At 42.8% G+C, this 11,342-nt stretch overlaps 1 protein-coding gene across 2 annotated transcripts in view; it reads right to left on the bottom strand.

The window, feature by feature from the left end:
* SNRPC (small nuclear ribonucleoprotein polypeptide C) overlaps window positions 1-10,305 on the bottom strand; it is a 14,304-nt gene extending 3,999 nt beyond the window's left edge. The window contains exons 1-5 of one of the 2 annotated variants that reach the window (XM_045293004.1): window positions 10,245-10,305; window positions 9,862-9,904; window positions 5,023-5,131; window positions 3,889-3,915; window positions 2,623-2,712 (exon numbers count right to left, since the gene is read on the bottom strand). In XM_045293004.1, the coding sequence (XP_045148939.1) occupies window positions 2,623-2,712; window positions 3,889-3,915; window positions 5,023-5,131; window positions 9,862-9,904; window positions 10,245-10,252 (277 nt within the window). In that variant the 5' untranslated portion in view covers window positions 10,253-10,305. The remainder of the gene's footprint in view (window positions 1-2,622; window positions 2,713-3,888; window positions 3,916-5,022; window positions 5,132-9,861; window positions 9,905-10,244) is intronic. The other variant, XM_004717228.2, reaches the window with a different exon arrangement.
* Between the last annotated feature and the right edge of the window lie 1,037 nt (window positions 10,306-11,342).

Raw genomic sequence — 11,342 nt, 5'->3', positions numbered from 1 at the left:
CTCACTGCCTAACTCTCTCACTGACTCACTCACTGACTCACAAAAAAAGAAAAAAAAAGATGGAATGAGTAGCAGGCAATCGGGGTAGGGTAAGAGAGAGAAGTGACTTAGGGTATGCATTCAGGTGAGAGCCGGGATGGTGGGCACCCATGAAGAGCTCGCCAGTCATTAGTGCTCCACCTGCATTGTTGTCAATTGCTGTAGTCAGAAAGCCCAAGCACAGTAGAATCAGACAGTTTTCATCCACGGGGTTTTCACTGGTTGATTTTTTCAAATAGGTCACTAGGCCTTTCTTCCTAATCCATCATAAGTATGGAAGGTCCACTGAAATCTGTTTAGTATTAGAATACACATCTCCAATCGCTGAAGACAAAGCGGGTGCACAAGCAAATGTGGTGAAGAAAGCTGATGGTGCCTGGCTATCAAAAGGTATAGCGTCTGGGGTCTTAAAGGTAAACAAGGGACCATCTAGCTCAGAAGCAACAAAGCCCACATGGAAGAAGCACACCAGCCTGTGTGATCATGAGGTGTCGAAGGGATCAGTTATCAGGCATCAAAGAACAAAAAATCATACCATTGTGTGCTCACCTCCCCAATATGATTGCTGAAGACAAATGGGTGCATAAGCAAATGTGGTGAAGAAAGCTGATGGTGCCCGGCAATCAAAAGATATAGCTCCTGGGGTCTTAAAGGTAAACAAGCAGCCTTCTAGCTCAGAAGCAACAAAGCCCACAGGGAAGAAGCACACGAGCCTGTGTGATCACAAGGTGTCGAAGGGATGAGGTATCAGGCATCAAAGAACAAAAAATCCTACCACTGTGAATGAGAGGGAATGCGGAGTGAGGACCCAAAGCCCATCTGTAGGCAACTAGACATCCCCTTACATAAGGGTCTCAGGGAGGAGAAGAGCCAGTCAGGGTGCGATGTAGCAACGATGAAAAATACAACTTTCCTCTAGTTCCTAAATGCTTCCCCCCACCCCCCGCACTATCATGATCCCAATTATACCTTACAAATCTGGCTACATTAGTACAGATAGGAACTGGAAACACAGGGAATCCAGGACAGATGATCCCTTCAAGACCAGTGGTGAGAGTGGCGATACCTCGAGGGTGGAGTAGAAAGGGGGAATCGATTTCAGGGACCTACATATAACCTCCTCGCTGGGGGATGGACAACAGAAAAGTGGGCGAAATAATAATAATAATAATCTATAAAGTATCAAAGGTTCATGAGGAAGGGGGGGTCGGAGGGAGGGGGAAAAATAAAGAGCTGATATGAAGGGCGCAAGTAAAAAGCAAATGTTTTGAGAATGAGGATGGCAACAAATGAACAAATGTGCTTGACACAATTGATGTATGTATGGATTGTGATAAGAGTTGTATGAGCCTCCAATAAAATGATAAAAGAAAAAAAAAGAATGCATGTCTCCATTAATAAGACAGGTAGTAGGTGATTTTGAGGTGCGCTGGCCATGAGTAGAATTCAGGTCCCAGACAAAAGGTAACAACTCTTCCACCACTGCCCACTCTCTTGCACTGCTGCCAGTTGCTTTTTAGCAGTGATTCCTACTCATGGCAACCTCTTATGTACAGAGTAGAACCACTCCACTGGGCTTACAAGGCTTTGACTTTTTGAAAGCAGACCTCCAGCTCTGTCTTCTGAGGCACCCCTGGGTGAGTTCAACTGTTAGTCACCAGCTATCTAATAGTTGAGCAACTAACTGTTTGCACCACTCAATGACCTCCCCCCTGCATCAAAGGGCAACTATTTCAAACAGCCTATTGTGTTCATACTCATGATTACTTGCAAGACTCAGCTGAGATCTCTGATGTGGATTGCAATCTGAACCTTCCAGGAGAGCTAAAGAATTTACAGCCTCGGTACTCAATCGTCTCCTCTCTACCACCAGAAACGACCTTTCCCAGAGCGAAGCCTTTGATCCCCTTCACGTTCAACCACCCACTTCTCTTTCACAAGATACCTACTAGTACTCCAAAAACCAAACTCACCGCCATCGAGTTGTTTCCGACTCATAGTGACCCCAAACAATAGGGTAGAACTGCCCCCGTGGGTTTCTGAGACTAGAATTCTTTACAGGAGTAGAAAGCCTCATCCCTCTCCTGTGAAGAGGCTAGTGGTTTCGAACTGCTGTCCTGTGGTTAGCAGCCCAACACATAACCATGGCAGCAGAGCTCCATCATGTTAGTATTAAGTGGAAAGGTAGAAAGGGGGTGTGTACACACCGATTAGGTGAATTAGAAAATAGGGGAAAGACAAAGGAGCTTGTCAGTGATTTCAAGGATCTAACAGAGTTCACAGCAGTGAATAATTCCATGTACCTTGCAATAGTTATATATTAGCTCACCTAATCACAGGTACATCTGCCTTTTGCATTTGAATGTGTCTCAGACCCACACTTGGGATACCACAAATAAAATATCCTAACACCGATATAACCAAAAGTTAACTTTAAAGCTTTTCCAGAAACTATATTGCTAAAGTTTTCTACTTAATCAACTGAATATTCCAAAGTCAACTGTGAGGTAATTTCAAATAACTTTAGTAATTCAAATAATTTTAGGTAATTTCAGATAATAAAACACAGCACTTTAAACTTACGGAGACTGGGGGGAGGCGGGATCATCGCCCCTGCTGGAGGAGGAGCAGAGAATGGAGTCGGAGGTATCTTTCCTTGTTGAAATGCAGCCGCTTTACAGATGAGGGAGAGAGAAAGATGACATATAATGAATAAGCAATTAACAACCATTTTACTAAAATAACAGCTTTCTTTCAAATGTTTCATGGTTCCAAATTATTTCACGCTAACAAGCATTCATCTAGTTACTACACCAAGGCCTCTGTTGTTTTTAAACCAGCCAGACATACTCGCCAGCTACAATGGCAATGAACTGGTTTAGTCATTTGGGTTTAGTTAGTTGTTTACTCAGCCAGGATTTCTACGGCTTAACTTTGGGAGGATGGCAAAAAAAAAAAAGTCCTATCAGTCAGTGTCACACACTGAAGAGAAGCAGTCATCTTTAATCTGCAGATGTGGTTTGCAACCCATTCCAGCTAGTCATCGTTTTGTTCGAAAAATCAATATACGTTGCATGCCCAAAGGCCACGCTTTGTGAGACGTTTTATCCTTCCTACCTGTGCTGTACTGAACCAAAGCAATATGCAGTTTTGGTCTGAAACTGATACAAGGAGCTAGAAGTGCAATGAGCACAATGCCCTGCAGGAGGTTTTAATTTTTAAAAGAAAAATCCAATCCAATCCTCTGTTAATTGTAATAAAAATTATGACAGAAACAATACAGCCTGATACTTGGTTTTGAAAGGAAGTCACACATAAATACTCAAATATATACCCCAAAGTTTATTCCTGAACCTAAGCCCTTCCCAATTCAGTGCTATGTGCAGTAGAGACCTACCCCATTCTGCTCCAACACTAACATGAGGGGGCTTCAAAAGATGGAATTAAAGATCATGGGATTTTGCCACAATCTTTTTGAAACCTCATCGTGCACAGGTCAAATGAGTCAAGTCAATCAATAATAATTCATTAGAACCAGATCAAAAAGAATGACCGAGAGTGGAAATTGGTGAGCGTTATTTGCCTCTGCCTGGTGTCTGAAGGCCAACAAGGGCCTTCTCCAATCAGAAAGACAGCTCACACCCAGGGTAGAGGAGGGCAGCTTGTGAAGACTAAAGGGGAGAGGCTAAACGGCCCTCCCAGCAGCAGACTCAACGTCCGCACCATCACAGACATCGTGTTGGTCCCTCGGGACTTGCCTCTATTCTCTAGAAGTCCTTCATTAAAAAGTTACACATCCTAAATTACTTTGCAGCATATGGAAAATAAGTAAGAGAACGTAATACTAACCTTTTAATGCCAAAAAATGTCTAACATCTTTTCAAATGGGGGGAAAAAAAGAGATTACATCATAATTCATTTTTGCAAACAAATGGGATGTCTGAGATTTGCTCCATAATAACCTAGGAGGAGAGGGAGTAGATGAAGGTATTCAGTGGTTCGAAACTGGGGCGATTTCCCCCCCTGAGGACATTGAACAATGCCTGGAGATAGTCTGGGTTGTCACAACTGGGGTTTGCTACTGGCATCTACGTACTGGGATGTTCACTGGTAAACATCCTACAATGCAAGGGACGACCCCCCTCAAGCCCAAACAAAGAATTATCTGGGTCAGGATGCCAACCGCACCAAGGTTGAGAACCTTGCTACAAACAAGACTGACCAGGGGTTGGCCACTGGTGCAGCTGGGAGGAAACTCACTCATCAAACTTCTTTCTACATTGAAATTTTCCACAATAAATAATTCGTTTTTAAAACTCAAACCACAAAGCCCACAGTTGCCTACCGGCTCTGGGCACAATGAGTAAGAAAGGTCATGTTTCAAATAGGCCAGGATGGTCTAAAGTAGAACTGCAACAATTTCCTGTTAGTGCCTTGAACCCAACTGGCCTGTACAACAAGAAATGTTCCTCATTAGTAAAAGGAGTACGGTGTGAGCAACAGGGACGCAAAACATGTTCAGACGATTCTGACACATCACTTATTTTCTCTCTCTTTTGTCAGGGCTGGAAGAAGTTACAAACATCAGTAAACTCTCTCAAACTCGACAGACAGAACTACAGTCTCACGGCATGGCTTTCTTTCCTGTCAACACAGGAAAATTGTTCTAATAACTCTGGGTTTAACCAAATACATTTGCTGCCAAATTTGGTCCACGTCGCTAGAGCCAATGTTAGGCCACTTGGCTCTTCTCTGCCTTCCCTCTCAGCTTTATCTATAGCTGATTTTCTTGATTCTCAATAATTCATTCCAACGTGTCCCTATATCCCTGGGAAACGAATGACTTTCCACTTCTTTCATTCAACATGTCCAAATGCCCCTATTTATCATTTGGGATGAGCGGCTTCTGTGAAAACAACAGCGTGACGGGCATGGGAGAGAAGGAACCACTCTTCCACCGCACAGCAGGAGACTGGGACGTACTTGTTTTGTCAATCAGGCTCTGAGCCTGCTCTTCCATCCATTTCTGGTAGTAGTCTTTCACATTCTCTTTGTGTTTCCTACCACTGCAATGTGTCTTTCTCACAGATGGCTGTAAAACAAAAAGGTCACGTAAGTCACAGAGACAAATCTCCAAAGCAGGTATTTTCTAACGCTTCGCCTTCATGACGGTAGCCTGGCCAACACCGTGCTGCCAGAGCATCGTTTGTAAATAGTATCTGGCAATGGACTGTGCTCCTCTACCTACTACAGCAATTGTTCACTTCAGAAGTCGGCATGCTTTGGGCAGGTGTCCAAAAGGATTACTGAAACACAACCACGTTGTTTCATTTATGTATTGACTATGGTTTTCACAAGGGCAGAGCTGGGTGATTTTGACAGACACCATATGATCCACAATCCAAAATATTCACATGTGGCATTTAAAGAGAATATTTGCTAACCCCTCATTTAGGACGCAATGCCATTTTCATGTCCTTTCTTAAATTAGTCCATGGAAAAAGAACACAGCATACATAATGTTCTTGTAAAACACGATGGCCCGACAGCACAGACTGTTCAAGCCACCTACAGGACTCGTCTCTCGCTCCCTAGTCCTATTGGGTTGTTTTGTTTAAGTACTCTCACTGAGGTGTGAATGGCATTTCATGAACACCACATATTTAACCTATTGCTTTTGAAGTTTGTATTTATTAAGTGCCAGGCACCATGCTACCTACCTACTTTATAAGCACTGTCTCAATCTTTATGTAAATCCAATTTTTATTTAAGGGTTGCCATGAGAATAAGATCAGCAAATTACACACTGCAACATTTTATGTAGTACATTTTACTAACAGTGTTTCATAAAACAAGCAAACTGGATGGTTCTAAATTCACCTTAGCTCAAATACATCAAACAGAATGTGGGCATTTAATTCAGTGTACTGATAATGCAATAAAGTGAACCCCCAAAACATTCTATTTACTGAAAAGAGAAGTGAGGCCTCCAGTAAGCCACTTGCCTCAAAACATGTAATTGGTAAGTAACAAAGCAAGACTAGCTCTCAAGCAGATGTGCCTCCTGGCCACCTGACAGTACTTACTCTTCACACGGGTACTTCCACCGCAGCAAGCATGACTAAAGCCGACTCTTTCCAGTGTCTACACTTCAAACTGCTGCCACCAGCCTCCCACGCCACTGTTCACACAAACACAGGACTGCCTAAAACCTCATAGTAAGTTCATGGCGAAGGAACCAACACAAGTCCAGAAGATACACACTGGACTTAGTTTACAGTTCAGGTCCACTCTACAGAACTGCTTCCATCAGCATGGGAAACTTCTACTAGTCGGTCTGGGGCTCTCTCAACGTCTTGAATGCTTATCTTCTCATTTTTCAGGACGCTGGTGAAGTCTTCTTCCACCAACTCTTGGGATGACTTTCTTCTGTTTCTTCCTACTCTGGAATTCCTACACATGTATATTATACCTCTTGATCGTGTCCCACAGATTATAGGCTTTCTCCAGACTTTTCCGTTCTTTTAAAAAGATTGTTCCTCTAGCATATTGAGAGAGATTTATCTTTAAGCTCACTAATTTAGTTGGCCTTAGATGGCTTTAATTCTCCTGCTTTGCTCTTTCAGTGCATTATCGATTTCTAAACCTTAGAATTAATCTCCGAGATTTCCTTTTGCTGTTTTGTACGTGGTTTTCTAATTCTTCATTTATTTTTTCAGGTGGTTCTTAGTGTTGTCTTGAATTCTTCTAAGTTTCCCCCTTGATTATTTGTGGCCTTCTTGATCTTTCTCTCACTCCATGTAAGTACTTAAGTACCATTCTTCTGAATTCCTAATCCAACTGCCAATGCTTTTCTTCTGAGGAAAGGGCTTTTGGTTCTCTGTATTGGTCACTTGTTTATACCACTGGATCTTGTTTCTTCATATAAACTAATATTGCCTGTTTTCTCCAATACATTGTCATATTATTTGTAGTTATTTGATGATACAGTGGTATCTGATGTGTAGCTAGACGGTGACCCCTTGCCAATAGGGTGTAGCTTTGGGAGGTATAGGAATGGCTGGGTCATGTGGAAGCAGTTGATTCAAGTGGAACAAGAGCACAAACAAGCAAAAATTCCAAGCCAGAACAAGCGATTTGCTTTCTCTTTGTCAACCACCAGGTTTGGATTTGTACATATAATGGCCACACCCCATAGTAGGCGGTCTGTTCAAACCACCTACAGATCTGCCCTCTCTAGGTGTTCTACAGCCCCCAGGGTGAGACTGGCAGTACAATCAGCCTCTGGGTCAGTGAGGGTAGGTCGAGCCACTCCTCTGGTCACCAAGGGCTTGTGGGGAGCAAAGGAAGATCCTGACTCTCTCCCTGTAGCCACTACTGGCTCTGGACTAGCAAAGCCACCCCCAGGGCAGCTTGCTCCCATTCTGATTATATCAGTTAATATTCAATAGTCCCAGTGGGGCTGCAATTGTTTAAGTTGTGGTAACTAGCCAATTAGCTGGGGACTGGCTGCATCTATGTTCAGGAGGCCTGTGTGGAGAAGAGCAAAGGGACTCCCCCGTTCTGTCAGCTGCCCTGCACTGTGGGCTGAGCTGATTTTGACCTCCAGCTTTTCCTTCCTTGTGTGTGGGTAACACTTTTTCCCTCTCATTCACTAGTTGATTCACTCCTCTATCCTTCCTCAAATGACATTTGCAGTAAGGATGCTGAACTCCTACAGCATGCGCGCGCGCGCGCACACACACACACACACACTGCCATCAAGTCAATTCTGACCCATACAGACTCTATTAAGACAGAGCAGAACTACCCCTGTGGGTTTCCAAGATTATTAACTCTTTATGGGAGTAGAAAGCCTCATCTTTCTCCAAACTCCTGGCAGTGGCATCTTAAAGTACTAGTACATTAAAAAAAAAAAAAGTACTAGTACGCGTCATGAATTCCTAATTGGGAAGAAAGGGAAGGAGTGTAGTGACAGTTTCACTGAGACTGTCCTTGATGGAGAAAGTGAAACTATTAAAAAAAAAAGAAAAGAAAGTTAAACTATTAATTTATGAAATCTCAAATTTTATGAGTATCTTTTTTTAATATTCTGGTGATAGGTAACAGATGAGCAGTGTGCAAAGAGCACTTCTGTCTACCAAAATAAGATCATTGTCAAGGAAAAGTGGGGCTGCAATTGTTTAAGTTGTGAGTTCTACGCTATCTCTTTTTAAGGAACATCATTTTATTTGAGAAATAACTGAGAAACAAAATGGTTATTTAGACTTCTCAAAACTGAACAAAGGCACTTCAAGAAAATCAATTCTAATCATAAATTTCAAGTTTTCTAGTAAAACTCATAATTTGTAGAGCATCTTTATCTACCTCTATAAGTTCGACACCTTTTCAATAATTAAAGGTGTTTCGGATTAAATGGCAAATGACACTCATAAATGGAATTTTAAATATTTATAATCAAATGCTTCAACATCTAGAAGAGCTGCATAGCCACAATTTTTCAGATGACCAATACATGTACGGCAAGTCACTCAAAGTGCAAGATTATTATAATGTATCACAACAATGTTGAATTTTGGTGCAGTGCATAAAAGAATATCCACAATTTTCCAGAAAGGCTATTCAAATACTCTTTTCAGCTAGACATCTATATGTGAAGCAATTTTATCCATATACTTCAACCAAAGCAACACATTGCAACACAGGTAATGCAGAAACGGAGGAGGATCCAGCTGTCTCCAACATGAAGTCAGACACGAAAAAGATTTGCAAAAATGTAAAAATTGTGCTATTCTTCTGACTTTTTTGCGTTTTACAAAGTTTTTTCATTTCAAGTGCTGTTTGTATATGTAGAAAGCTTATTATTGTTACTTTTAAGTGACTGTAAATAAGGTGTTTTTAACGTTAAAGTTCTAAGTTCAAGCACAGCAAACAGTAATAGCCAGACCTTCCATAATCCAATCATTTTAAGGAATCCTAAAGGGATTCCTAAAACCGATTTTAAGAACCCCAGCGTTCCCGGTCTTTCTCCATTTCTCTTTGTGTATCTCCCTCCCTCTCATTTCTCTGTCTCTCCCTATCTCTCTGTATCTCTCTCCATTGCCCCTTATCTCTCCCTGTGTCTCCTTATCTCCCTCCCTTTGTCTCTGTGTCTCCATCTCTCCCTGTCTGTCTCTGCTCCTCTTTCCATCTCCCCCCCACCCCCTCCCACTTCCCCCCCCCCAAAAAAAAAAGAACTCCAGAGGTAAGTGACTATCTGGGTTCACCTGCCTGTTCCATTCAACTTAGTTTTGTGACAGTTAACTACGCTCTGCCTCAGTTTCTTTCCTAATCATGTATTAACTTTGTAGGGTTAACATAAGCAATAAACAAATTGGTGCATGTAAATCATTTGGAACATTGACCCAAAGTAAGCATTCAATCCTAAGCCATTTATTTGCTACATAGTCTTCAACCAAACAAAACGGTCTACTCCAAATCACACCATGTCTTTCTAATCCCCAGGATCAAACATTCGAGTACCTTGACAGCATCAAATGTTTGAGCTTTGGGACACTTTCCCAGAACTTATTCTGCATGTAAAATTCTTCATCTTCACACTTGACAGAGCTTTATTTCAAGTATCCAATGAAGACACTGGAAGACTACTACCTCTTGCTAATGCTCTCCAATTATGAATAGTTACAGGAAGAATGAAAAACAAACGCCTCCGACTTTGCTTTCTTCAAACACTATTTCAGTAGACGGGAAAGGGCTCACACCTAAATAAGCACCTAATTTAATTTTTAAGCTTTTAAAATTGTTGATCGAAAGACCACTTACTGAGTCATGGGTGAGGTATGTATCGCAGTAGTCACAATAAAACCTGGAAAGAGATAAGAGAAAATGACAACTAGCTACATCATGTGCACCCACCAAAGCGCTATTCAATGAAGGTCCAAACATAAAAGCAAAAATATCGGGCATATTCATGATTCTAGACGTTTACGCGTCCCTAACAATACCCACGTTGTTTTGTTGTTGCCTTAAACGGGTGCACGTCCACATTCAAAGCGGGCATTTAGCGTGCCACTCTCACTCCACTAACTCCAAGCCTCGCTCCCTTCCCCAAAGCGCTCCGTTCGCCAGAACATGCTTTCCGCACCCCCACAGAGCCACAGGCGGCGACCGCGACCACCCCCAGGTTCCAGGGCCCCCTCACTCACTTAGGCATGGTGCTCGACCGACCGTTTGCTACTCCGTTCGGCGCCGCTCGGAAATGACGTGTCCCACGAGCGCCGACGCTGCGGGTTGATGACGCAACCTGCGCTGCGACGTAGCCCGGCGACTGGCGCGCGGCGAAGCGTGCCCTTCCTCTTGACCTATCAGGCGCCGGAGTGCTACGGGTCCCTGCGAGGTTCTACCCGCGCTCATGGAATCGGGTGCGCGCGCACGCGCGCGCGCGCTATGGAGAAAGAAGTGAAGCGGGGAGTTCACTTTTTCATAAGATGGTCAAAAAAAGCTTACCCAGGAGGCGAAAATTACATGTAAACGTTTTTACACAATCGCTCTTCCTTCGCTCCGGGACACAGTTGAACCTCAGATTCAAGTTTCTTGCCTCCGCCTCCTAACGCGCTTCCTGGGCAGGTTATTTAATCTTTCTGAGTTTTGATATAGGGGTAATCTCCATGATAGGTTTAAGGGGGCATTCAAAGTGAAAACGCTTGTCTGTGCAAGCTCAAAAACTCGCTGCCATCAAGTCTGCCCTGATTCACAAGGACCCGTTTGGGTCTCTGAGGGTGTACAGCTTTTTTTCTTTTTCTTTTTTTTAACATTTTCTTAGGGGCTCATACAACTGTTATCTCAATCCATACACACATCAATTGTGTAAAGCGCATTTGTACATCGTTTCTCAAAAAGAGGGTGTACATCTTTACTGGCACCGAAAGCCTCATCTTTTCCCCCCAGGGCAATGGTGATTTCGACCTGCTCACTTTCTACTACAACCAGGATTTTTTGTTCACCCTCATACTGTGCGGAAGCCAAACTGCCATCCTCTGTCAGATTCCAAAATACCCTACCTCCCTCTTTTAGAAAGGGAGATTATTCGGGGGAACTGGAGAAGAACTTTTGATTCTTCTGCCCAAATAATCTGGTGGAGTTGCAACCAAAATATGAATGGCCATCTTATGTAAATGTTTACTATATTTTAGGCAATTTTCACTAAAAGATCTGCTGTTAGAACCTCCCACCTACTCAGCGAGAGAAAGGTATGGCAATCTATTCCCATAACGATTACATCCTTGGGAACCTTCAGGGGCTGG

This window comes from Echinops telfairi, unplaced genomic scaffold, assembly GCF_000313985.2.
Source record: "Echinops telfairi isolate 266 unplaced genomic scaffold, ASM31398v2 ScPeMD7_655;HRSCAF=1070, whole genome shotgun sequence".
Classification (NCBI taxonomy): domain Eukaryota; kingdom Metazoa; phylum Chordata; class Mammalia; order Afrosoricida; family Tenrecidae; genus Echinops; species Echinops telfairi.
Note: the sequence above shows the minus strand (reverse complement) of the source record. Positions and strands in the feature narration are given on the sequence as shown.